General features: G+C 39.7%; 1 protein-coding gene across 12 annotated transcripts in view; it reads right to left on the bottom strand.

Annotated features, from left to right (window-relative positions):
- Positions 1 to 27693, bottom strand: part of CASK (calcium/calmodulin dependent serine protein kinase) — a 359502-nt gene that overhangs the window by 35758 nt on the left and 296051 nt on the right. For 8 of the 12 annotated variants that reach the window (XM_073901909.1, XM_073901907.1, XM_073901913.1 and 5 more), the window contains 5 exons: positions 26105 to 26293; positions 10646 to 10724; positions 4655 to 4740; positions 3489 to 3557; positions 689 to 757 (listed from right to left, as the gene is read on the bottom strand). In XM_073901909.1, coding sequence (XP_073758010.1) covers positions 689 to 757; positions 3489 to 3557; positions 4655 to 4740; positions 10646 to 10724; positions 26105 to 26293 — 492 coding nt within the window. The remainder of the gene's footprint in view (positions 1 to 688; positions 758 to 3488; positions 3558 to 4654; positions 4741 to 10645; positions 10725 to 26104; positions 26294 to 27693) is intronic. The other 4 variants (XM_073901917.1, XM_073901916.1, XM_073901914.1 and 1 more) reach the window with 1 other exon arrangement.

Genomic DNA, 27693 nt, shown 5'->3' with positions numbered 1-27693 from the left:
GAAAAACAATTTTTTTCATATTCCAAAATGAATAGTTCTGAAAAAAAGTGGTAAAATTCCAAGTTCAAGTCAAAATATCAAGTACTTTGTGTTAAAGATGTGATAACAGCGTGGCTTAAGTGCAGTTGGAAGCCAGTTCCTTTTGCTTTTCATATCCAGGCAAGGCTTATAATTCACAAAAATATGTGCACGGACCACAATAACAGAGGGCACACCAATTCATAACGTAGATAGCGGAAACTACAACAGGTTGCTGATATCACTCAGAATAGACAACTACAAAGCCCGAGAATACCCAGATGCCTACTCTGCAAAATCCTTCTGTTTCTTCATCTTTCTCCAATTAAAAAAAAAATTTAGAAATTTCAACAAATTGTCACTTCATATATCCTTTGCGTTAAGTCTGAGCCAAGTCAGAGATGCTAAGTGGGGTGACACGGAAATATTCTGAGCGTGACCAAAGCGATCTCGAACGCCAGTTCTTCCAATTTAACTAATCAAAGGGATTTTTTTTTCACGAGAAGAAAATGTTGAAAAGATTTTCCAGGAGTAAACTGCATTGTAGCTGTAGTAGCCTTGTATGTTGGCAGAAGACAGTATTTGCACTGAACACATGTAACTAGAACACTCATGGCGGGTGGCCCCAACAGAATTGCCACACTTTGCTGTGTGGAGCTAGAGTTCTTACCGAAACAGAATTGTTAGTGCTGCTATGACCATTAGCTGGGGACTGCCTGGAAGTGGAGGGGGACTCTCTCTGAAATAAGACACAAGGTTCATTAACACAGAACACAGTGGCACAGACAGAGATATTCACATCAACAGTTCCAACCACAATCTGACAACCGTTTCCTCTGGGGTTTGGTTTAGCTGCAAAGGCGCTACACTGACTTACTTGCATGATTTCACGGAAGTATGAAAAAAATGTTTGCAGTTGGAGGGTTCACCTATTGTACGCAATGATAGTGTCATTCATGAGAATTTCTTTCCTGTCTCCAGCACTCTATAACCTTGGCTGATTTTAAGTGAGACCCAGAAGAGGGAATTGATATTAAAATCCTATTGAGGACTGTAAAATGACAAATATTACTATACACTTCTTGTGCTGAAGATCCCAGCTGCCTAATTTTTTTATTCAAAATTAGGTTTGAAAAGTACTTAATAGTTTTTAGGTACCTCAGTGTCACAAATTACTGAATGACTCATTTGAAGTGAAACAAATCTAAAAAAAAAAAAAAAAAAAAAAGAAGAAGAAAAAGACTTCTCAGGTTGTAATCACCTTGGAGTCTTTCCAGGACAAGTATTACTAATGAGGGTAAAAGATACACATCCACCAGAGAAGAAACCTTTATTCTTTAGATCATTTTAGGAGACTGATTAAAACAATAATCTTGAGCCTCTAAAAATATTACACTTCTGGCAAAGGTCCCAGGAGGCACAGCCACTCTCCCTAGATCCGTGGTCCTCGGTCACACTCTCTAGACTGTGTGAGGCACCTGCAATCCTTTCTGGGCTCCATTCCCTTATTGTCCAAATCAGCTTTAACGATGAGCACGAGGAGAGGAAGAAAATATGCACTGTAGCATTTCTGGTTTAGTGGAGTTCTTTGAAACCTTTGAAGTGTACATGTCTGCTCAAAAGACACTTGTTTTTGCTAGAAGACAGACAGAAAACTTCTGGAGCTTGTTAGCTTTTTGAATAATAGGCTCCCTTAGACAAGCATTCTCAAATGCTCATGAGCAGATTGGTTTCTAGGTGCCAACCCCAGAGACTCAAGTCAGCACAGCCAGCGTGAGGGCAGCGGTCTCCCCTCTCTTGCCCGGGGGATGCTGATATGGGTGGCCAGTGAGCCCTTCTTTGGGAAGTACTGCCCTAGCTGGGAAGAGTCCAACCACAGGCTTGAATTCTGCCAGAACACGGGAGGGTCAAACAGGTTGGGGGTAGGGAGGAGGGGAGTATCATTTTTTCTACTCTTCAGAGATAAAGAAGGCAAGGGGGAGGGCTCTTCTGACTCAAGTGCAGAATTTACATGTGTAATACTGGTCCCACCGTAAAACTAGTTCCACCACTTAAAAAACACAAGAGAAACTTGTATATTAATAACTAACAATATCCCCTAGTTAGTTAGCTAAAAAGACACAGATCAATCGTATTCACTAAATGTCCTCAATGCTGAGAAATGGTATGAAGACCACCTATGATTTTAGAATATTAGAACGTTTCACATGAGAGGCGTGTATGTGACATTCCCTCTTCCCCGGAAGGTTTGTGTTCTAGGTTACAAATTTCAAAACTGTGACTCCTGGAGCAGAAGTAGCTCTGCATTTTCTTTTGAAATACAGTTATTAATTGAAGTTCCAGAGAAAGCCACCAAGAGGAGCTCAAAACCTGATAGAACGGAAACCCCAACTGCCATGGTGCACTAAAAAATATCCTTGACCAAACTACAAATTCTTAGACATATCTTCGATAGGTTTAGAGAACAAAACATAAAGCCTCTTGAGTTTGCTTCTGAGATCTACAGCATTCCTGGGGCCTGAAAGAGGCATCGTAATTTCTCCCTCGACTTCTCCAGAGTACAAATTCAATTTTCTAGATAAGTTCTAATAAGTTACTTGTCAGTCTTGAAAATTAACTGTAGGAGGTGTGTACTTCACACTGATGTACACAGACTTGGAAGATGCACACGAAAAGAACAAGCTTCAAATAATTAAGCTCAAGCTGAATGTGCAATGACCGAAGGATGACAGACCCTTCATGCCAGTCTGTATTTCCAGATATAAAAAGAATAGATTTTGGAATCTCATTTAATGACTGACATGAAACTGAATAATACAGGGTGGAGAGCTACAATTTCTATAGGATACACCAACCGTTAGAAAGAAACTTTGGGGTTGTATTACCCTAGAAAACTTACTTATCAATCACATAGTGTTCCAAATTGAAACGATTTCACAGAAGGTTGCAAAAACTTCTACTCCTCTCGGAAAGTCAGTTATCAACTCCTCACAGACTTAACATCTGTCCAGGGACTTCTCACAGTTTTGTTTTTTTTTTTTTTTTTTAACACCCCGATCTTAACAGATCACTTCTCAAATTCTTGGAAAGAAGAACTATCTGTGTGATTTCTTAATAAGGGAAGTGAATGTACTTCCTGGAAATATTATTGCAATTATCTTTCTTTTTTTCCTCAGAGATGCCATTTGTTCTTATTAAGCCTTCTGTCATTACTTGGAGCCCCTCTAGATTTTGCTGCGATCCCAGCCTGCAGACAGTTAAAGTGCTGAGGAGATCCCCATGGAAGCAGGGCTGAGTAGGTGAATGGAACCTACTCTGTTCCGTTATCTTTGTTGTAAAATTGGTGTGCAGTGATCAACAGCACAGGCAGAAACAACTTCCCAGAAAGCCAAAACATTCAGCCATCAGCAGACAGTTAGTTAAGAACCCAGAGGAGACAGGGGTGGCGGGGGTTGCGCAAGAGCCATTACCTCACAGGATGATGACTGAGTGCGGTAACTTGGCACGATCTTGAAGGTGATACTCCCCCGCATTTCCCGCTGGAGGCAGAAGAAAGGAGAGCTCTCTTAACACACAAATGTTGCACACAAAGACATGTGAGAAACCACTCGAAATGTGTGCGTGTGTGTGTGTGTGTGTGTGTGGTAATTAATGCAAGCCAGCTGAGCATGCAGGGGCCTAAAATGAAATGGACATAGAAGGTAGGGGCTGCTCACAGGAATAGACACTGTTCTCGGGAGAAACCCTGCAAAGTCAAGGCCGATTGCCTGGTTTGCGCAGCAGCAGTGGAACAGACCTCCGGCGGTTCCCTTTTTATAGACACACATGCAGAAACCTCTAAGTGCCTTTCAAAAATGAGCATGGATTGAGCCAGACAACAGAATAAGTAATTACACGAAAATGATATTTGGTCTGCTGCGTGGTGATGGTGTACTCCGTTCAATTTGCTTTTTCTTTCATAACGTTGGCCTCACGGTTTTTGCTGTCATGAGTCTGTGTGCTTATTTCACACCTAAGAGATAGCCATGGCTTGGGAGCCCACTGCGTTGTAGCAGGAAGACGGCCCAGGACCAGAGGTCCCAGACATCTGCCTCTGCTCCGGACGGCAGTGAGCACAGGCCAGGGGCTGCCAGCCTGCTTTTTTAATGCAAGGCCAATTGTGAACACAGATTTTGGGTATGTATGGTCAAAAACAGCTGGGTCTACTCTGTCTTTCCTTCCCTCTGTGCTGCAGAGAGATCCAATGCACCTGGCTATGACTCAGCTAAACAGGAATACGGCTCCTGACGTTGCTGATGTCAGCAGGATGGAGGTCGGTGAGAGACTAGTTCACATATACGCACAACTGGAAAGATTATCTTCACACATTTGCTCAGTAAGAAACAGGAGATCAAGGAGGAAAGGAGAGCGTCGAAGCCCACACTGCTCGATGGGCAAGAGGTTTCCAAGCTCTGTTGCACGTAAACAGTTTCCCAGTTGTCACTTATGAATGTTGTAGAAATTCAAGTCCACACCAATGGTGGGATCAGAAATACTCTAATTACAAAAGAATACCGCTTATTCGTGCATTAAAAAACAAGCTAACAAACTGAAAGTCAGTCTTGGAACAAAGACAGAGAAACCTGCATGTACTCACAAGCATTTTCTGCAGCTGTTCCACTGTTTGGTTAGCCACACTGATGCCATTAATTTCTCGAATCTCATCACCGACATGAAGTGTGCCTAAAGAAATGACACAATTATAAACACGAAATGATATATGTATCATTTATAACAAAATCCAAAGGCAGCAATGTAAGTAATTAAAAAAATTAAGCTAACGATTGAAGTCCAGTGTTTCAGAAACAGGTACAGATTTGGCTCATGTGGTAAACTCACCAAAACAGATATATCTACTTACGGAAGACACACTTTCGAAAGATGGCTGCAGAAATCTGCTTATTTCTCTGAGAGAGGCACTGTGTATCATGGTTTAAAATGACAGTTTCTAGATCTAGATTGTATGGGGGCAAATTTCAGCTACATCCCTTACCAGCTTTAAGATCATGGGTAGGTTACCAAAACGTTCCATGTCTCAGTTTTCAACATTTACAAAATGGAGATAAAAATAGTACCTATTTCATATGTTTGCCTTGAGGATTAAGTTAGTTTAATACACATAGAAGAATCAGAAGTGTTCATGGCACATAGTAAAGTACCACTGAAGCGTCTGTTATCATTTTCTACTATTCTCATCACGATTATCTACCAAATGTGATACAGAGAATTGTGATAATACCTGTATAACACTAAACATACATTAGACCAAACACAGTTCTTTTATAATAATTTGGTAGGCATTTCAGGGTCCTCTAATACTTCAATTGGAAAGAGTGACCAAGAACCAATGCTTAAATAGAGTTATGTGAAATTTTACTTCCTTATTTATAAACTGTGCATATGTTTACATACTGGCTGGACATTGTTACGAAAAGCTCACAGCATCTTTTAGAGGTACATACTAAAATGCACATAAAGAAAATAAGACCCCTGAGATTTACTTCAAAATAATCCATGGGGGTGGACAGTAGGGGAAGGTACAGATGACACTGGTGTGGCCATGAATTAACAGTGACTCTAGTGGGTAATGGGTACGCGAGTGATTGCGTCACTCTTCTTTCCACTTTTCTCTACTTGAACTCACTGCACTATTCTCTCTACTCATGTTTGAAAATTAACATAATAAAATAAAAGTCTGGGGACTTTTGCTTCCAGTGTGGCTGGTCAGTCACTGGAAGACGTTCTCACAACTGTATCTCACCTAGGGTACACCTCTTGAAGTGTTACTGGTCTCACAAAAGGAGGACGAATTCTAAGAGCACTTCCTACTTCCATCCCTACCATCCACTCCACACGAAAACCTGTGAGCTGGCTCCAGAGTGGTGGCAAACTAAGGGTGGAATGAAACAGTAGAAAGGGTAGATGCCACAGTAGCATTGCCTGCTAGCTGGATTCTGAGCCTTGGGCCAACAGCAAGGGACAGAAGTTGACCCCAGGAATCTGGAGGGAGGCAAGATCCATATTGGTGGCACTCCACGGAAACTAGTAGAAGAGGCAACAAACTCTCTTTGGAGGAAAGTGTACCCAGTTTAGGCCTACAGGACTTCCACTAATTAGGACAAACAAAAGCTCACAATCAAAGGTCACCAAACATACAATAAGGCAAACTACTATGTGAGTCATCAGAAACAGAAAAAAAAAATTTAAATCGTCAAGGAGGACAGATACTAGAATGATATGATACAGAATATAAAAAAGCTACATATTAAATATTAGGAAAAAAAAGGGCCTAATTGCAAGGATGAGAATGCAACAAGAGACTATCAGATGTGAACAGATAGATTTGAAAATAAAAGTAAGAACAAGTGACTAGTACTTCTAGAAAAGAAAAATATAACTGGTGATATAAACCAGTGAATGGATGAGTTGAACAGGAATTCAGATATGGCTGAAGAGAGTTTCAGTGAACTGGAAGATACAACTAAATAAATTACCTAGAATGCAGGCCAGAGGAATGAGGGAAAATAGGAAATAAGAAATAAAGAAAAATAGGAAAAAAATTAAGAGATACAGAGGGAATATCTAACACACGTCTAGTGGAGTTCAGAAGGAGAGAATATGGAGAATGCAGAAGAGGCAATATTTGAAGAAATAATGGTTGTAAACTTTACTGAACTGATGGAAACATGTTTATGCAATCCAGGAAGAATAATGTATCCTAAACAGGATAAATAAAGAGAAAGCCATGCTGGAAGGTAGTAAAACTATAGAACATCTAAAGACAAAGATCTTTCCCCCCCCGCTAAAGACAAAGTTCTTAAAACAACCAGAGAGAAAGGAGAGATCACCTACAAAGCAAGGACAATTGTAGTGACATCAGGCTTCCCAATGTCAAACAATGGATGCCAAAATACAACAGAATGGTAACCATTAGCCTAAAATTGTGCTCTCAGCCAAAATAATCTTCAAGATTGAGGCTGAAATAAAATACTTACAGATAAATACCACCTGAGAGTTTATTAGTAGGAGACTAGCACTAAAGGAACTTCTAAGGATGTACTTTAGGAAGAAGGAAAATACTCCCCAAAGGATCGTCTGAGATTTAAGAAGGAATAGTGAGTTTATACCTGAAACTAATATACCAAACACTTGTATGTTAACTATACTAGAAATAAGATAGAAGGAATGGTGAGTAAATAAAATCATAAACATTTATGTAAATCCAAACAAAAATGGTCATATTTTAAATTAACAGGACAGAACTCAAATACTGGGCAAGAATAATATGTAAGTCAGGAGTGTGATCAGATTTAGTGTTCCAATGTCTTTGTATTCTTTGGGAGTGGGGTTAAGATACTGTTTCACTTTAGTATACATAATGTTAAATATGCAGGATAAAATTTCAAGGTAACCACCTAAAAACAGAAATAGAGTGCTGAAATTCTAGACTACCAGGGGAAAAAATGGAACAAAAAAATGAACAAGAAAATCAATAAAAAAATGGAATAAATATAAATTAAAAAGATGACAGAAATCATCACAATAAATATTAATGGACTAACCTTGTCCATTAAAAGACAGTGATCAACAGAGTGCATTAAAAAATGAAAAACTCAGCTTAAAAAATTCTGATGCATACAAGCACAGAATGGTTGGAAATAAAAGGATGGAAGAAGACATGCTGGCAGATACTAAAATAAAGTTGGGATAAGTATGTTAATATTAGATAAATAGGTTTTAAATAGAAAGTATCAGTAAGGATAGAAATGGTGACCAGGTATTTCTAGGCACCTAATTAGACAGCTTCAAATATATAAAGCCAAAATGGAGAGATCTATAGATAGAAATTGAAAAACTCTACTATGATAGTGAGATATTTCAGCAATTACCGATAGGTGAGACAGACAAAAATATTAGTCAAGATACAGAAGATGTGAACAAAAAAATTAACCCCAAGCCAATCATCATATAGAGAACTCTCCATGCAACAGTTAAAGAATAAACATTCTTCTTAAGTACACATGGATTATTTAAAAAACTGATTAAAGTGCTATGCCATCAAGCAAGTCTCAACAAACCTCAAAGAAATGGTACCATACAGACCATACTCTGACAACAGTGCAATTAAGTTAGAAGTAAATTATAAAAAGATACAAAGAAAATCTTCTTAGATGTGGTATGTAAAAAACACTTCTAAATAAATGTGGGTCAATGAAAGATACCATAATAGGAATTTAAGAGTACTTAGAACTGAATTACAATAAAGATGCTTTATAATAAAACTGGTGGGATATAGATAAATGAGTACTTAGGGTAGAGTTTAGACTCAGATGCATTATATTAGGAAAAAAAAAGACTGGGATAAATGCACTAAGTGTCTAATTAAGAAAGTTAGATAAAACCAATAGGAAGTAGAATGAAAGAGATAAATAGAAATCAGGTCACAAAACAATGAAATAGAAAACAAACATACAATGGAGAGAATTAAGAGAACCCAAAGTGGGTTTTTGAACAAACCCCTGGCAAAGTTGATTAAAAGAAAAAAGACAAGGCATGGATAAATAATTTTAAGAATGAACAAGGGGACATAATTATAGAGATGGCAGGGAATAAAAAGGTAAGAGAACACTATGCAGAAGCTTACTACAATAATTTTTTAGGACTTAAGTTTTTTAAGGAAAATGTAATTTGCCAAATTTACTCAAGATATAGAAAGCCTGAATAACCTTATGAATGTTAAAGAAATTGAAGCAGTTAAAAAAAAAGAGTCTTTCCTGGGGTGCCTGGCTGGCTCAGTTGGTAGAGCATACAACTTTTGATCTCAGGGTCATGCGTTCAAGCCCCACAGTGGGTCTAGAGCTTCCTTAAAAAAAAAAAAAAAGTCTTTTCAAAAAAACCCAAAATCAAAACCAAAACATCAGGCCTTGACAGTGTTATAGGCAAGTTCTACTAAACTTTAAAGGTATGAATCATTCCAATATTCTACAAAGTCTTTCAGAGAACTCATGAAGGGAGAAGGCTCTCCACATCATTTTATGAGGCAATGTAACTTTGAAACTAAAATCCAGTAGAGAAAGACAAGACAGGAAAATTAACTACTAGCCAGTCTCACCCATAATTACAAATACAAAAACTCTAAACAAAATATTAGCACACAGAATCCAGCAGTACATACAAAAAAACAAAACAAAACAAAACAACCAAAAAACCACACACAATGAGTAAGCTGGGTTTATCTGAGACATGCAGAAGGGGTTTATCATTAGGAAATCTTCAAAAGTCATTCATTACATTAATAGATAAAAGGAAAAACCCCCCAAATGATCATCTCAGCAGATGAAGAGCATCTGGTAAGATTCAAAACTCAATCATAATTAAAAGGCTCAGCAACTAAGAATATAAGAGAACTTCCTCAACCCTAATAAAAGGCGTCTCACTAAAATTCTACAGTAAATGGTATTCTCCGTGGGGAATCATGGGAAAGCTACCTTTCAAAAACAAGACTAGGAGGAGGTCCACTACACCACTTCTATCAGAGATGGCAGGCCCTAGTCACACAGTAATATAAGAAAAAGAGATTACAGAAACGATGTTATGACTTCACTGAATTTATAGCATATTATTAAAATAAACAGAAAATTCATCCTGGAGTCTAAAACCATTTCTCCCATGTGAGCGCTGTCTACTACTGCAGCCTATAAAGATTCCCCTGAAGGCAGCAGTGATGCTGGACATCATCTGTGTCCATTCCTTACTTCTTGCTCTCTGGGGTTAAGGAAAAAGTAAAGAGGGTGCTAAGGAAAAAAAAAAAAAAAGAACAACCCCCCCGCCCAAAACCCTGATCTGAAAGAAAGGAAGCCTAATTTTCGGACAGGAGAATCATTTCTTGGATCAGCCTGTAAACACTAGCACCTATAACTCAGCCCTTTCAAAGAGGAGGCTACGCCTGCATGTGTAAATCTTGTCCACCTGAGAGTTAATTAAAGTTCCCCTTTCTCAAAAACTCATTCTTTGTTTACTTCAGGCCTTAGTGAAGTCCCTTCTCAGAATGACTGCAATAACTGTAGTAGGTATTAAAAATTTAATCCAGATTAGATAGCTCTTATTTTACTGTTTAATTTTTATATTATTTATCAAACTCTAATTTCCTAATTTACAAAGAGTATATCTCATTCCTGAGTGAGAAATTCATGAACTGTCATTATATATCTCTATCCATGAATGAATACATACATATGTATGTATGTATGTCCCAGAATAGATGCCTTCCATATATCCGGGGGCCAGGTATGATACTTTGCTTTATCCCCCATGGTCTTTCATAAGTCAGGATCCAAACAGTAATTCAGAGATGTTCCAGTAACAAAACTGTAATATACCCTCCCCTCCCTTAGCCATAGGCTGGAGCATGTACAGATGAATATGAACAAATGGAGACCAACAGTGATTAAAACCAAAGACAGATAATTTAAATAGGTCATTTATGTGGACCACAGATTAAAGATTGTTTACAAGGATCATAAAAAATACTTTCTCCACTAGGCTACAGGAACAGTTAAGGAGGGAAAGAATCACATATGAAACTTACCTTGCCTGTGAATCATGCCCCCGTGCATAATTCTTGCAACAATACAATGATTTAGCTCATTCATTTTTAAAGTGATTCCCTGTAAAAAGTTAAGTAAAATAGAATTACTATTCCCTTTTATGTTTGTGATTTCACTGTAGATAATTTTATTTACAAAAGTTAGGAAAACATTCAAGAAAATATAGAAAACGAAGGAGGAAAACCATCTGTTACTCCACCATGCCATGACAAAAATGTTATTTTTGGTATTTTGATTGCTATAATAATAGTAATACATACATTCTATATTGTGTTTTTTTTTTTTTTTAAAAGATTTATTTTTAGAGAGAGAGAGAGAACACAAGCAGGAGCGGCAGAGGAAAGGGAGAGAGAATCCCAAGCAGACTCCACACTGACTCCAATGCAGGGCTTGAGCCCACGACCCCGGAGATCATGACCTGAGCTGAAATTAAGAGTTGGGCATTTGACCAACACTTTAGTGCCCCTTAATGTGTACAATTTGGTAAGTTTGACATACGTATACATGTATGAAACCATTACCATAATGAGGAGCATGAAATATCCATCACCCCTAAAAACTTCCTTATGCCCATTGGTAATCTACTCCCATCCCTGCACCCCCCTTCCCCTACCCTATGGCCCCTCATTTGGTAGGTACTCTTTTTTGTTGCTTTTTTAAAATTCACAGTGTTAGGTTTAATCACATTGTTGTATGTATCAATGGTTCATTCTTTGTCCTTGCTGAGTATTCCACTGTATGGATATATCATTTTGTTTATCCATTCATGGACTGAATTTTTTCTCTAGCTTTTGGCTATTAGAAGTTAGCTGTATTCCTGCATTAGTCTCCACTTGGTCATGATGTATTCTTCTTTTGTTAAGATATGGATTTGTTTGAGTCTTTGCATCTATATTCATAGGGATACCAGTCCGTAGTTTTCTTTTCTTGTACTGTCTTTATCTGGTTTTGGCATCAGGGTAAAAATGCTAGACACATCATAATAATAATAATAATAATAATAATAATAATAATAATGTTGAGAAGAATTCCTTCCTTTTCAATGTTTTGGGGAAAGTTTGTGTAGAATTGGTATTATTTCTTTATTATATGTTTGGTAGATTTCACCAGTTATGTCATCTTGGGAGTTTTCTTTGAGGAATGGTTTTTAACTACAAATTCTTTTTTAAAATTTTATTATGTTGTGTTAGTCATCATACATTACATCATTAGTTTTTGATGTAGTGTTCCATGATTCACTGTTTGCATGTAACACCCAGTGCTCCATGCAATCCATGTTCTCCTTAATACCCATCACTGGGCTAACCTAGTCCCCACCCCCCTCCCTCTAAAACCCTCAGTTTGTTTTTCAGAGTCTATAGTCTCTCATGGTTCGTCTTCCCCTCTGATTTCCCCCCTTCATTTTTCCCTTCCTACTATCTTCTCTTTTTTCTTTTTAACATATAATGTATTATTTGTTTCACAGGTACAGGTCTGTGATTCATCAGTCTTACACAATTCACAGCGCTCACCATAGCACATATCCTCCCCAATGTCCATCACCCAGCCGTCCCATCCCTCCCAACCCCCACCACTCCAACAACCCTCAGACTGTTTCCTGAGATTAAGAGTGTCTTATGCTTTGTCTCCCTCTCTGATTTTGTTTTGCTTCATTTTTTCCTCCCTTCCCCTATGCTCCTGTCTTGTTTCTGAAATTCCTCATATCAGCGAGATCATGATACTTGTCTTTCTCTGATTGACTTATTTCGCTTAGCATAATACCCTTTAGTTCCATCCAAGTCGTTGCAAATGGCAAGTTTTCGTTTTTTTTTTTTTTTATGGCTGCATCATATTCCATTGTATATATATACATCACATCTTCTTTATCCATTCATCTGTCGATGGACATCTTGGCTCTTTCCACAGTTTGGCTATTGTGGACATTGCTGCTATAAACATTGGGGTGCACAGACCTCTTTGGATCACTACATTTGTATCTTTGGGGTAAATACCCAGTAATGCAATTGCTGGGTCATAGGGTAGCTCTATTTTCAACTTTTTGAGGAACCTCCATACCGTTTTCCAGACTGGCTGCACCAGCTTGCATTCCCACCAACAGTGCAGGAGGGTTCCCCTTTCTCCACATCCTCGCCAACATCTGTTGTTTCCTGACTTGTTAATTTTAGCCATTCTGACAGGTGTGAGGTAGTATTTCACTGAGGTTTTGATTTGGATTTCCCTGATGCCGAGTGATGTCGAGCAATTTTTCATGTGTCTGTTGGCCATGTGGATGTCTTCTTTGCAGAAATATCTGTTCATGTCTTCTGCTCATTTCTTGATTGGATTATTTGTTCTTTGGGTGTTGAATTTGATAAGTTCTTTTTTTTACTTTTTAAAGATTTTATTTATTTATTCGTCAGAGAGAGAGAGCGCACACAAGTGGGGGAGCAGCAGAGGGAGGAGCAGGCTCCCTGTTGAGCAAGGAGCCCGATGCGGGACTCGATCCCAGGACCCTGGGATCATGGCCTGAGCTGAAGGCAGACGCTTAACTGACTGAGCCACCCAGGCATCCCGAGTTTGATAAGTTCTTTATAGATTTTGGATACTAGCCCTTTATCTGATATGTCATTTGCAAATATCTTCTCCCATTCTGTTGGTTGTCTTTTGGTTTTCTTCACTGTTTCCTTTGCTGTGCAAAAGCTTTTTATCTTAATGAAGTCCCAATAGTTCATTTTTGCCCTTGCTTCCCTTACCTTTGGCGATGTGTCTAGGAAGAAGTTGCTGCAGCTGAGGTCGAAGAGGTTGCTGCCTGTGTTCTCCTCTAGGATTCTGATGGATTCCTGTCTCACATTTAGGTCTTTCATCCATTTTGAGTCTATTTTTGTGAGTGGTGTAAGGAAATGGTCCAGTTTCATTTTTCTGCATATGGCTGTCCAATTTTCCCAACATCATTTGTTCAAGAGACTGTCTTTTTTCCACTGGACATCCTTTCCTGCTTTGTCGAAGATTAGTTGACCATAGAGTTGAGGGTCCATTTCTGGGCTCTCCATTCTGTTCCATTGATCTATGTGTCTGTTTTTGTGCCAGTACCATACTGTCTTGATGATGACAGCTTTGAAGTCTGGAATTGTGATGCCACCCGCCTTGCTTTTCTTTTTCAACATTCCTCTGGCTATTCAGGGTCTTTTCTGGTCCCATACAAATTTTAGGATTATTTCTTCCATTTCTGTGGAAAAAAAGTTGATGGTATTTTGATAGGGATTGCATTGAATGTGTAGATTGCTTTGGGTAGCATAGACATTTTCACAGTATTTGTTCTTCCAATCCATGAGCATGGAACGTTTTTCCATTTCTTTGTGTCTTCCTCAATTTCTTTCATGAGTATCCTATAGTTTTCTGAGTATAGATTCTTTGCCTCTTTGGTTAGATTTATTCCTAGGTATCTTATGGTTTTGGGTGCAATTGTAAATGGGATCGACTCCTTAATTTCTCCGTCTTGTTGTTGGTGTATAGGAATGCCACTGGTTTCTGTGCATTGATTTTATATCCTGCCACTTTACTGAATTCCTGTATGAGTTCTAGCAGTTTTGGGGTGGAGTCTTTTGGGTTTTCCACATGAAGTATACCATCTGCAAAGAGTGAGAATTTGACTTTTTCTTTGCCAATTTGGATGCCTTTGATTTCTTTTTGTTGTCTGATTGCTGTGGCCAGGACTTCTAATACTATGTTGAATAGCAGTGGTACTAGTGGACATTCCTGCCCCGTTCCTGACCTTAGGGGGAAAGCTCTCAGTTTTTCCCCATTGAGAATGATATTCGCTGTGGGTTTTTCATAGATGGCTTTTATGATATTGAGGTATGTACCCTCTCTCCCTACACTGTGAAGAGTTTTGATCCAGAAAGAATGCTGTACTTTGTCAAATGCTTTTTCTGCATTTATTGAGAGGATCATATGGTTCTTGTCCTTTCTTTTATTAATGTCATGTATCCCATTGATTGATTTGTGGATGTTGAACCAAACTTGCAGCCCAGGAATAAATCCCACTTGGTCGTGGTGAATAATCCTTTTAATGTGTTGTTGGATCCTACTGGCTAGTATTTTGGTGAGAATTTTTGCATCCATGTTCATCAGGGATATTGGTCTGTAGTTGTCCTTTTTGATAGGGTCTTTGGTTTTGGGATCAAGGTAATGCTGGCCTCATAAAATGAGTTTGGAAGTTTTCCTTCCATTTCTATTTTTTGAAACAGTTTCAGAATAGGTATTAATTCTTTTTAAAATATTTGGTAGAATTCCCCTGGGAAGCCATCTGGCCCTGGGCTCTTGTTTGTTGGGAGATTTTTGATTACTGCTTCAATTTCCTTGCTGGTTATGGGTCTGTTCAGGTTTCCTATTTCTTCCTGGTTCAGTTTTAGTAGTTTATACGTCTCTAGGAATGCATCCATTTCTTCCAGATTGTCTAATTTGCTGGCATACAGTTGCTCATAATACGTTCTTGTCTTTATATTTCTTTGATGTTGGTTGTGATCTCTCCTCTTTCATTCATGATTTTATTTATTTGGATCATTTCTCTTTTCTTTTTTGATAAGTCTGGCCAGGGGTTTATCAATCTTATTACTTCTTTCAAAGAACCAGCTCCTAGTTTCGTTGATCTTTTTTTTTTTTTTTTTGGTTTCTATTTCATTGATTTCTGCTCTGATCTTTATTATTTCTCTTCTCCTGCTGGGTTTAGGCTTTATTTGCTGTTCTTTCTCCAGCTCCTTTAGGTGTAGGGTTAGGTTGTGTATTTGAGACCTTTGTTTCTTGAGAAAGGCTTGTAGTGCTATATACTTTCCTCTTAGGACTGCCTTTGCTGCATTCCAAAGACTGTGAACAGTTGTGTTTTCATTTTCATTTGTTTCCATGAATTTTTTTTAAAATTCGTCTTTAATTTTCTGGCTGACCCATTCATTCTTTAGTAGGATGCTCTTTAGCCTCCACGTATTTGAGCTCTCTCCCGCTTTCCTCTTGTGATTGAGTTCTAGTTTCAAAGCACTGTGGTCCGAAAATATGCAGGGAATGATCCCAATCTTTTGGTACTGGTTGAGACCTGATTTGTGACCTAAGATGTGATCTATTCTGGAGAATGTCCCATGGGCACTAGAGAAGAATGTGTATTCTGTTGCTTTGGGATGGAATGTTCTGAACATATCTGTGAAGTCCATCTGGTCCAGTGTGTCATTAAAGGCCTTTATTTCCTTGTTGACCTTTTGCTTAGATGATCTGTCCATTTCAGTGAGGGGGGTGTTAAAGTCCCCTACTATTATTGTATTGTTGTCAATGTGTTTCTTTGATTTTGTTATTTACTGGCTTATGCAACTGGCTGCTCTCATGTTAGGGGCATAGATATTTACAACTGTTAGATCTTCTTGTTGGATAGACCCTTTAAGTAGGACATAGTGTCCTTCCTCATCTCTTATTACAGTTTTTGGTTTAAAATCTAATTTGTGTGATATAAGGATTGCCACCCCAGCTTTCTTTTGATGTATATTAGCATGGTAAATGGTTTTCCACCCCCTCACTTTCAATCTGGAGGTGTCTTTGGGTCTAAAATGAGTCTCTTGCAGGCAGCATATCGATGGGTCTTGTTTTTTTATCCAATCTGATACCTTATGTCTTTTGATTGGGGCATTTAGCCCATTTACATTCAGGGTAACTATTGAAAGATATGAATTTAGTGCCATTGTATTGCTTGTAAGGTGGCTCTTACTGTATATTGTCTCTATTCCTTTCTGGTCTATGTTACTTTTAGGTTCTCTCTTCGCTTAGAAGACCCCTTTCAATATTTCTTGTAGGGCTGGTTTGGCGTTTGCAAATTCTTTTAGTTTTTGTTTGTCCTGGAAGCTTTTTATCTTTCCTTCTATTTTCAATGACAGCCTAGCTGGATATAGTATTCTTGGCTCGTATTTTTCTCGTTTAGTTCTCTGACTATATCATGCCAGTCCTTTCAGGCCTGCCAGGTCTCTGTGGAGAGGTCTGCTGCCAATCTAATGTTTCTACTGTTGCAGGTTACAGACCTTTTGTCCCAAGCTGCTTTCAGGATTTTCTCTTTATCTCTGAGACTTTAAGTTTTACTATTAGATGTCGGGGTGTTGATCTATTTTTATTGATTTTGGGGGGGTTCTCTGTGCCTCCTGGATTTTGATGCCTCTTTCCGTTCCCAAACTAGGGAAATTCTTTGCTATAATTTGCTCCAATATACCTTCTGCCCACCTCTCTTTCTTCTTCTTCTGGGATCCCAATTATTCTAATATTGTTTCGTCTTACGGTATCACTTACCTCTCGAATTCTGCCCTTGTTATCCAGTATTTATCTTTCTTTTTCTCAGCTTCTTTATTCTCCAACAGTTTGTCTTCTATATCACTAATTCTCTCTTCTGCCTCATTTATCCTAGCAGTTAGAGCCTCCATTTTTGATTGCACTTCATTAATAGCCTTTTTGATTTCAACTTGGTTAGATTTTAGTTTATTTCTCCAGAAAGGGTTTCTCTAGTGTCTTCCATGCTTTTTTCAAGCCCAGCTAGTATCTTTATAATCGTCATTCTGAACTCTAGTTCCGACATCTTACTAATGTCCATACTGATTAGGTCCCTGGCAGTCAGTACTGCCTCTTGTTCTTTTTTTTTGAGGTGTTTTTCTGTCTTCTCATTTTGTCCAGAGGAGAACAGATGAATGAGAATACAAAATGCTAAAAGGGTAACAATGACTCCAGAAAAATATACACTAAACAAATCAGAAGAGACCCAAAACTGGGGGGAAAAGAAAGGGAAAGAAAGAAAGAAAAGAAAAAGAATATGATCAGGCTGGTGAATAGATCAGAGCCACACACTACATTTTGGGTGTATTTTGGTCTGTTAGAAGAAACTGCCTCCCAAAATTTTAAAGAAAGAAAAACTTATAATTGTACTTTGTACAATAAGGGTAAATACAATGAGGGGATGGAATATGACTGTAAAGATGAAAATCATAAAACATTTTATAAAAGGAATTGATAAGATAAAAAGTTCGTTGAAAAAAGAAAGAAGAAAAATTAAAAAAAAAAGGGGGAGAGAATATGATCAGGCAGGAAACTAGAACAAAGCCGCCACACACTAGAGATTTAGGGTATATTTTCGTCTGGTAGAAGAAACTGTATCCCAAAAATTTTAAATAGAGAACAATACCAAAAATAAGGTCAACTACTATGAAGGGATAGATTATGACTCTAAAAATGAAAAATAAAGAAGATTTTTAAAGAAGGGATTGATAGATGTTGGTTGAGAAAGGGAAAAAGAAAAATTAAAAAAAAATAGAAAAATAAAAGAAAATTAAAAAAATTATCTTTGAAAGACTAAAGAATAATGGTAAAAAAGCCATGAATTCTATGTGCAGTATTCCCCTAGCGCTGGAGTTCTGCCGTTCTCATTGATCGGTAAACTTGGTCTTGGCTGGCTGTTCTTGCTGATCTTCTGGGGGGAAGGGCCAGCTGCCGTGTTTCCCAAATGTCTTTGCCGGAGGCGGAATTGCCCCGCCCTTGCCGGATCCGGGGTAAGTAATCTGCTCGGGTTTGCTCTCAGGAGCTTTTGTTCCCTACAAGCTTTCCATACAGCTTTGGAGGACGAGAGTGAAAACGGCGGCCTCCCAATCTTCTCCCTGGAGGAGCCAAGAACTTGGGGCCCCACTCTTCAGTGTGCCCCCAGAGAAAAGCAGGCAATCACTCCCGTCTCCCCAGTCTCTGGCCGCACTGTGCTCACCCGGCCTGTGACCGAGCATTTCCATCTCTGGCACCTGACCCTGTGTGGAGTCTCCAAACCCAGCAGATTCCTGCGGTGCGTTCCCGCGCCGCTCCTCCTGGGGGAGGAAGGGGAGTCTCCCCAGCTCTGCCGCTTGTTGGGTCCCTGCTGGAGGAGCAGTGGCCCGACTGTGCTGCGGATCACGGTTTATGGCAACCCCGAGCTGAGAGCCTGCGCCTTGGCTCTGTCTCTGCAGCCGGCTTCCCCGCTCCGATACCTGGGAGCTCTGCTGCACTCAGGCACCCCTGGTCTTTCTGTGACCCCAAGGGTCCTGAGACCACACTGTCCCACGAGGGTTCCACCCCCTGCTTAGCCACTGGAGCGACGTCCCTCAGCGGAGCCGACTTCTAAAAGTTCCAATTTTGTGCTCCACTGCTCTATCACTTGCCGGTAGCAGCTGACGGAGACCCCCTCCCCCGCAGTCTATCCCCCCGATTATTGTCTCGAATTCACTTCTCTGCACGTCCTACCTTCCAGAAAGTGGTCGCTTTTCTGTTCAGAGAGTTGCTGCTATTCTTTTCTTCGATCTCCTGTTGCGTTTGTAGGTGTTCAGAATGGTTTGATAACTATCTGGCTGAATTCCTGGGACCAGATGAAATCTGGGTCTCCTACTCCTCCAAATTCAATTTTTAAATAGTATAGGGCAATTCAGTGTATTCCTTAAGTGAGCTTTGGTGTGCTTCTGTCTTCAGGGAACTTGTCCATTTCATCTAAGTTGCTGAATTTCTTGGCATAAAGTTGTTTATAAGATTTCCTTATATTTTTTATGTCTGTAGATTCTGTAGTAGTGTTACTCTTTTATGCAGGGTACTGGTCATTAGTGTCTTTTTTTTCCTGATCAATCTGACCTTCTCAAAAGAAAAAGCTTGTTTTATTGATTTTTTTCTCTATTCTATTTCATTAATTTCCATTTTGATCTTTATTATTTCTTTTCTTTCACTCACTTTGGGTCTAATGTGCTCTTTTTTGTTCTAGTTTCTTAAGGTAGAAACTGAGGTCATTTAAGATATTTCTTTTCTAATATAGGTGTTTAGTGCTACGCATTTCTCCCTAAGTACTGCTTTCACAGCATCCCAGAAATCCTGGTATGTTGTTGTTTCATTTTCATTCACTTCAAAATATTTTAATTTCCCTTTTGATTTCTTCTTTGATCCACGGGTTATTTAGAATTGTGTTATTTAGTTTTCAAATGCTTGGGGAATTTTCCCAAGGTCTTTCTGTTATTCATCTCCAATTTAATCATAATGTGGTCTGAGAATTATACCTTGATATTAATATAGCCACTCCAGCTTCCTTTTGTTTAATGCCATAATACGTCTTCTTCCATCCTTTTACTTTGAAACTATTTGTCTATGTACAAAGCAATTCTTGTAGGCAATATATAGTTGGGTATGCTCCCCTCCCCCATCTGACAATCTCTGCTTCTTAATTTGGGGAATTTAGACTATTTGCATTTCACAGGATTATTAACATAGTCAGGTGTAAATTTATACCAAATTCTAGCTGATTTTTTCTTTTTTTAAGATTTTCTTTATTTATTTGACAGAGAGAGACACAGTGAGAGAGGGAACACAAGCAGGGGGCGTGGGAGAGGGAGAAGCAGGCTTCCCGTGGAGCAGGGAGCCCAATGTGGGGCTTGATCCCAGGATCCTGGAATCATGACCTGGGCCGAAGGCAGACGCTTAACAACTGAGCCACCCAGGTGCCCCTCTTGTTGCTATTTGTTTTTGTTCCATCTGTTCCATGTTCCTTTTCCTCTTTTTCTGCCTTCTTTTGGATTAGCTTATTTTTATTCTATTTTCTCTCCTGTGTTGTCTGATGTGATGGGCTATAATTCGGTTTTGTTGTTTCAGTGGTTGCTTCAGGGCTGATGGTATACATCTTTAACTTATCAGAGTCTACCTTCAAGTGATATTATACAATGTCACATATAGTATAAGAACCTTTTAACAGGGGTGCCTGGGTGGCTCAGTCGTTAAGTGTCTGCCTTTGGCTCAGGTCATGATCCTAGGTTCCTGGGATCGAGCTCCGCCATCAGGCTCCCTGCTCCGCGGGAAGCCTGCTTCTCTCTCTCCCACTCCCCCTCTGCTTGTGTTCCCTCTCTCGCTGTGTCTCTGTCAAATAAATAAATAAGATCTTAAAAAAAAGAACCTTTTAACAGTATAGTTCTACTTCCTTTCTCCTGACCTTTGTGCTACAGTTATACATTTTACTTTTACATGTAATAAGCCCTCAAACACATTGCTGTTATTTTTGTTTAAATTGCCAATTATCTTTTAAAGATATTTTAATGATCAGGATGTCCTTTAACATTTCTTATACTGTAGGGCTACTGAATTCTTTAAGTTTTGGTATGTCTGAAAATGTTTCTATTTTGCCTTTAGTTTTTGAAACATACCTTTGCTTGGTTTTGAGTTCTAAGACAAAACCTCTCAAAGGTTTTGTTTTTTCTTTCAGTACTTTAAAGACACTGTTCTTCTTAACTGTACTGTTTCTGATAAGAAATCTGATGCCACTCTTATCTTTGTTCCTCTGTATGTAACATTTCTTTTTTATGTTTTTAAGATCTTCTATTTATCATGGTTTCTAAACCATTTGATTAAGATGTACCCTGGTGTTTTCTTCTTCATGTTTCTTGGGTTTGGGGTTCACTGTGGTCTTACACCTGAAGATTTATAGCTTTCATTAAGTCTGGAATGTTTTCACCCATTATTTCTTCAAATATCCTTTCTCTCTCTTCTTCACTCTCTTCTCCTTCATAGAATCCAATTAACCATATATGTTAGGCTGCCTGAAGTTGTCCCAGAGCTCAGTGATGCTTTTTTCCTTTTTTTGAGAGAGAGAGAAAGAGAGCACGCGAATGCAAGCAGGGGGGAGGGGCAAAGGGAGAGAGAGAGAATCTTAAGCAGGCTCCACAACCAGCATGGAGCCTGATGTGGGGCTCGATCTCATGACCCTGAGATCATGACCTGAGCTAAAATCAAGAGTCAGATGCTTACCTGACTGAGCCACCTAGGCACCCCTGCTTTTTTCATTTTTCAAAAATTCTTTTTCTGTATTTCATTTTGGGTCGTTTCTATTGCCGTATCTTTGAGTTCACTAATCTTTTCTTCTCAAATGTCTGATCTGCCATTAATCCCATTCTGCTAATTTTAATATCTTTGTCAGTTTTGATTATTCACATTTTCAGTCACATTTCCCCCCTTCTTTACATGCCTAGCAATCTTTGATTCAAGGCCAGACATTGTGAATTTTATCTTGCTGCATGCTAGATGTTTTTTATTCCTTTTTTTAAAAAAGATTTTATTTATTTGAGAGAGAGAATGAGATAGAGAGAGAGTATGAGAGGGGGGAGGGTCAGAGGGAGAAGCAGACTCCCCACCGAGCAGGGAGCCTGATGCAGGACTCGATCCTGGGACTCCAGGATCATGACCTGAGCTGAAGGCAGTCGCTTAACCAACTGAGCCACCCAGGCGTCCCAAGAAGTTTTTTATTCCTATAAATATTCTTAGGCTTTGTTCTGGGATATAGTTCACTTACTTGGGTCAATTAGTTTGATTCTCTGGGTCTTGCTTTCATGATCTGTTAGGCAGGTCTTGAGCAATTCTGAGCCTAGGGCTAATTATTCCTCCTTACTGAGACAAGATCTTCCTGTGCACTCTCTGCAGTGCCCCACGAATTTGTTTTCCAGGCCAGTTGGTGGCTAATGGGCAGTGAGTATTGGGTACTGTTCCCTCTAATCCTTTTGGATGGTCTTTCCTTGGCTCTGGGTAGTTTCCTCTCATAAATGCACTGATCATAACTCAGATGACTACTTCAGGGGGACCCTCTACAGATCTCTGGGGTTCTCTCTCTGCACAGCTCTCTCTTCTTCAGTCCTCTGTCCGATGCACTTGTGCCTAGGTCTCCTCGGGTTCTCAGCTCTGTCTCCTCAAGTCAGGGTGTCTGCCTGCTCTGCCTCAGCTCCCCCTTCCTGTGCTGTGGCCTGGAAACACTCTCAAGTCACTAAGGTCAGGCAATCATAGGGCTCACCCTGTGTGCTTCCTGTCTCTTAGGGTTCATTTTCCTTTGTTGCCTGATGTCCAATGTCTTGAAAATTGTTCTTTCATGTAATTTTGTTCGCTTTTACGTTTTTCTTTGGTTATTTCAGGTGAGAGGGTGAATCTGGTCCTTGTTACTCCATCTTGGCCAGAAGTAGAAGCTCCACATATTTAATGCCAGACTACTGGTCTATAGAGATTACTTTTTGTTTTCCTGTTATTCTCTAAGATAAACTTTCATAAGCATATTTTTTGTACTAGACCTGGCTGATCCCACAAATCACATGGGGACCTTTTAAATAATACTGTCTTTTAAACTCACTCTTTGGATTTAGATTCAGGAGGTCTGGAATGGAGCCCAGAAATCTATATTTTTAACAAGTTCCCCTGGTGAAAACCGGTCTTGAATTTGAGATAAGTGTAGGGGGACTGTCTTATCTTCTTCATTGGAGAATAATACTGTGTTGGAAAGCTTCATGAAAATATTTGAACCTTTATAATTTAGACTCTGAATCTGCACAATTCCACAAAAATGTAACTTTGCTTGGTTCCTATTTTGCAGTTCTTAGAAGTGGTAGGCAAGCAATGTGAAAAACTGGTATATCAAAATGTTTCTAGTCCCAATGTTCAACTGTAATGTTCAAGTTTCATTTCCAACTTGTATATTCAATCAGCACGTAGGTTACCAAGAGAGGTGTTCCTGGAGAAATGCTATAAATTAATGTGTAACTTAATCTAATTTCATAAGGGAAATGACAGTATGATGGGGGTTCAATCCTTGAAATTAATAAATTAATGTATTCATTCAACCAATATTACTGCGATCCTGTTATGTGGGCAGGTACTCTGCTAGGCACATAATGAATGAGACTATTCATTAGTGAATAGACAACAGTGATGAGACAGACAGGGTCTCTTATGACTAGAGGGAAGTTCACCTCAAACCGACTAGAGTTAATAACATTTATTATTTTGTCTGCCCCAAACATTTCTTTGCAGAGAGGAACTGACTCATGTTCTCTCTGTTCCCAAGTTCCCAAATTCCAGGGAAGGGACTGGTCCAGCTTGGGATGGGTGCCTACTCATGAACCTACCCCCAGCTTGGGGTAGACTCCTGGCCTTTCCTTGTTTACATAAGCCTTTCCCCTATTGTCCAAGCTAGTTCAAGTCCAGTCTTCATCACTTGCAACTAAGGGAGTCTCAATCAACTGAGAGTAATTTCAAGGTGAAGTTGCAAATGGGAAAACAAGGGTGTAAATGGGAGTGTATCACCCTTGTAGGGTGGATCTAACATAGTTGGACACATTACAGAAGGTCTGAAAAGCAAAAGAGATCATATAGGCATATCCTGCACAGTAATATAATGCTTTTAATAAGACAGCTAACCAAGCAAATGAAGCTGTATTAAATGTAACAGAGAACTGTATTCCATTATGGAAAATATCTATATTACATCAAATAATTCCCATTTTTATGGCAACCAGTCAAAGGGAGAACTCACACTTTCAGTAGGATCAAAGACAGAACAGAGAAGGGATTTTTTTAAGGAGACTTTTAGGGGAGACTCAGGGCCATTTTATGCTTTCTGAGAAAAGTAACTGAAGGATACACTTTTACTCAGTCTATGGTGTTTAGGTAGTGAGCCTCCATAGAAAAGATCACACAAATGTCATTGGGCTGCTTTAGAATATGATGATCACAGGACACTTCTGGGCCTCCTTCTTGTGGTCCCCTCCAGCTTTCCTGTCTATTTTGCTTGGCTGAACGTCACCACTTCTTGCCTCTTGGACATAGCCTTCTCTCCTTTATAGCTCTACCGTAACTGTTCGTGTTTAGCAACTGTGCTAAACTGCCTACTTATTTGATGCCGGCAGCCCTGGGGAAAGTGAGCTCTGGGAAGGGGCCGTGTCTTACCTGTCGCTACATCACTGGCATCCAACACAGTGATTTGCGCACAGTAGGCACTTAACAAACATTTGCTAAATGAGTGAATGAATAGATAATATGAATAAATGCATATTAGACCTTCAGAGCCAGGTGGGATCTTGGGAGTCACTTAGTCAAGTATGCTTCTGGCAATAATTGCTAAGCAAAGTATGAGCAGACTTGAAGTCATCTGCCCAAGGCAGCCAAAGGCTGCAGTTACTGCCTGTGCTCTTAAGCCAGAGGGTTGTTTGGATGGCACCAAAAAGGGGTGAAGTGATTCACATGCCCCCTGCCTACTGCAAGTGCTGAGCAGAGATCAGTGAGAATTACAACCGGAAACATCTAGGCTTGAGGGCTCTCTGGAAATCACAGTCAGAGAATCACTGCTCTGTAGCTCTCCCTTTAATCTGGAAAGCAACTGGGCAACTTTGTTAAGAAGGGAATTTGTTTTGCCATATCCCAATATCCCTCTTCTATGCTCCGAGGGAAAGATATGAATGCGTTGTTTGAATGCCTTTTCCCCCTCTTCCCCCTAAAGATAGGATTCCTCCCCCAAATACGGAACTTTTCCAATAGTCTTTCTCTCAATGGGTAGCATCACTGTCCATCTGGTTGTGAAAGTCTAAAGCTTAAGGGACATCCTTTGTAACTGTTTCTCCCTCAGTCCCCACTGTCGATCTATTATCCAGGGCTATTGATTTTACTTTTTTGTTAAGTCTGTTCACTTCTTTCCATTTGGTATCCGCGCCTCTAGCTCCCAGTCCCATCCGCTCTCCCTGGTCCTGAAGCAATAACCTCCTCACTGGTCTCCCTACAACCTCGCTCGTTCTCCTCTAATCCATTCTCTGGAGGGTGTCTTTTGAAAATGCAAATCTGATCTTCTCTCCCTGCTTGAAACTCTTTAAGACCCTCCCACTGTCTTTGAGACAAAGAACAGAATCCTTAACATGTCTTTCTTTCAACACTCGTGTGTCCCATTCCTGCCAGGCACCGTTTCCTACACGGCAGCCGTGGTGCCTTCTTTCCATTCTGAAACTACGCGAAGAGCCTTTCTGACTAGGGGGCTTCTGCACATGCTGCTTGGTTGGCCTGGATGGTCTCCACTCTGCCCTCCTGCCCCATGCCCCACTTTGCTCGGTTAACACCAAGGAGCCTTTCCCCATCTATGAGGATTCTGTGACAATGAGGCAGGTTCAGCATCAATTCCATTCCGATGCTATTCCTACACCCCGAGAAAATGAATTCGTATTAAAGAGGTAGATGTGAATGGAAGGAATGTTATTTTAGCCACATTGCTCAGTTCTTGGGATGCCTTCCAAATTAGTCTTCCTCTGGTTGTGTTGAAGGCAACAGATCTTGTAAGTGGATGTTTTTCACAATGTCATTAGACATTTGCTTTTTCAATGCCAGTATTTCAAATTGTGCCCCCAAGGTTTTTCCTGGAGTACTGTACCAGGTAGGTCCTTTTTTGGTGAAGTTGCAGAGCATTTGGGAAAGGAGAGGTGGGAGGAGGCCTCAGGCATGGCCTTAGCTGGAACAGTTCTGGTGCGGGTTGGGAGGTGGTAGAGGATCTGGAAACAGGCCGCTTTAACACTCTTGTGCTCTCCTTCCCTCCCCACCCCCTAGTATTGTAGGCTGAAGTTGGGAGCCCTAATTCAGGCTGGGACTTGAGAGTCTAGAAAACTTACCATGGGCTCATCTGTGTTCTTTTGGAACTGGACCAGGCGGACTCTGGTCACATTCTCCATATCCATATCTCCGTTGGCGCTTTCTGGAGAATCACCATTTAAATAGGGAGAGGTGGGAGGAGGTGTGACCCTCAATGCTTCATCGCTGTAAACTTCATGTGCCACTACATCGTGAGTCTGAAGTAAGGCCTGGTAGTTTATGAAGAAAGGAAAAATATTGTTAATAGCACTATTCTAGCAGAAGTGTGTTATTTCAAATAAAGGCAGACATAATGCAATTTCAAACAACTTAGTAGAAAGAATCATCTGTAAATAGAGGTGGCAAATTTGGGCTGGGGCTTACAATGGGAACACATTTAAAAAGAAACAATGCAATAATTGTAGTTGTGAGCAAATATCTTTCTGGATAGTATTAACCAAGAACTTTTTTTTTAAAAATTTTTATTTATTTTTTGACAGAGAAAGAGACAGCGAGAGACGGAACACAAGCAGGGGGAGTAGGAGAGGAAGAAGCAGGCTTCCTGCTGAGCAGGGAGCCCGATGTGGGGCTCCATCCCAGGATGCTGGGATCATGACCTGAGCGGAAGGCAGATGCCTAACCGACTGAGCCACTCAGGTGCTCCCCCAAGAACTCTTTTATATAACCCAAAGGATGAAGATAATTTATAACATATGACTTAGTAAAAGGAATGAAAACACACACCAGTGTGCCCCAAAAAATGTAATGTTCCAAAATATTGCATACGATATGAGCTCAAAGTCTAAATCTATGTAATGCTTTTGTTATTTTTATTTTTTGGAGCACTTGCCCAAATGAAAAATAACTTGACAGTTACTATTATCAATATTTTTGCAAAGCCTGTGAACAAAGAAAAAGTGATTTGTCTTGATACCTGCATATGTTATCTTGGTGAAACTGGATAATCAAGATCCCTGGTTTCCCAAAAAAGGATATTCTCCCATTTACTGTACTTTTTGTGTCATCATAAAAAAGTTTTTTAATAGCCATGAATATTTGAACATTTCTACTTCTAAGAGAATTTTACGGCCGAATATCAGTAATGTTTGGAGCTCTGCACAGATATTTTCTTGTGTGCTAACTACAAACTCAGTTCTGTTTCAATCTGTGATCTGTGTGGTAATGAAATATCCAGAAATAATGAAATGCAATTAAAACTGCTTTAAAAGTATAACCCTTAGCATCTCAAATTAAGTCATTTAATTAAAAAGCTTATTAAAGTCATGACTTGGTTATTTTAATTTTAAAGGCATGCATACGAGGCAAAAATAAAAGGTAACGATGCAGTAAAGTCATAAAGAAGGTGGTGTTGATCTGTCATCAGTAGAGCATATGCTTGGAGCAACATATGCGTTTGGGTTTCTCATGCAAATGGCAGCTAGTTTCAAGATCACAGAGGGTGGGTCTAAACTTGGGTCTGGGTGAGGGGGCATTGAGCACTGCACCGCTTGAGAGCAGGGCTCCACGAAAGCCCTGGGGACCTTGGCTTCCTGACCCTTGCCCTGACTGCACCCTGCACTGGTACCCCAGGCCCAAGGGTGGTGATTGTGCTCTGTGAGTTAATCTCTCT

The sequence above is a fragment of the Callorhinus ursinus genome, unplaced genomic scaffold (assembly GCF_003265705.2).
Source record: "Callorhinus ursinus isolate GAN/ISIS: 27379988/994484 unplaced genomic scaffold, GSC_fseal_2.0 scaffold16, whole genome shotgun sequence".
Taxonomy (NCBI): Eukaryota; Metazoa; Chordata; class Mammalia; order Carnivora; family Otariidae; genus Callorhinus; species Callorhinus ursinus.
The sequence above is the reverse complement of the archived record's forward strand: the minus strand, read 5'-3'. Positions and strand labels throughout refer to the sequence as shown.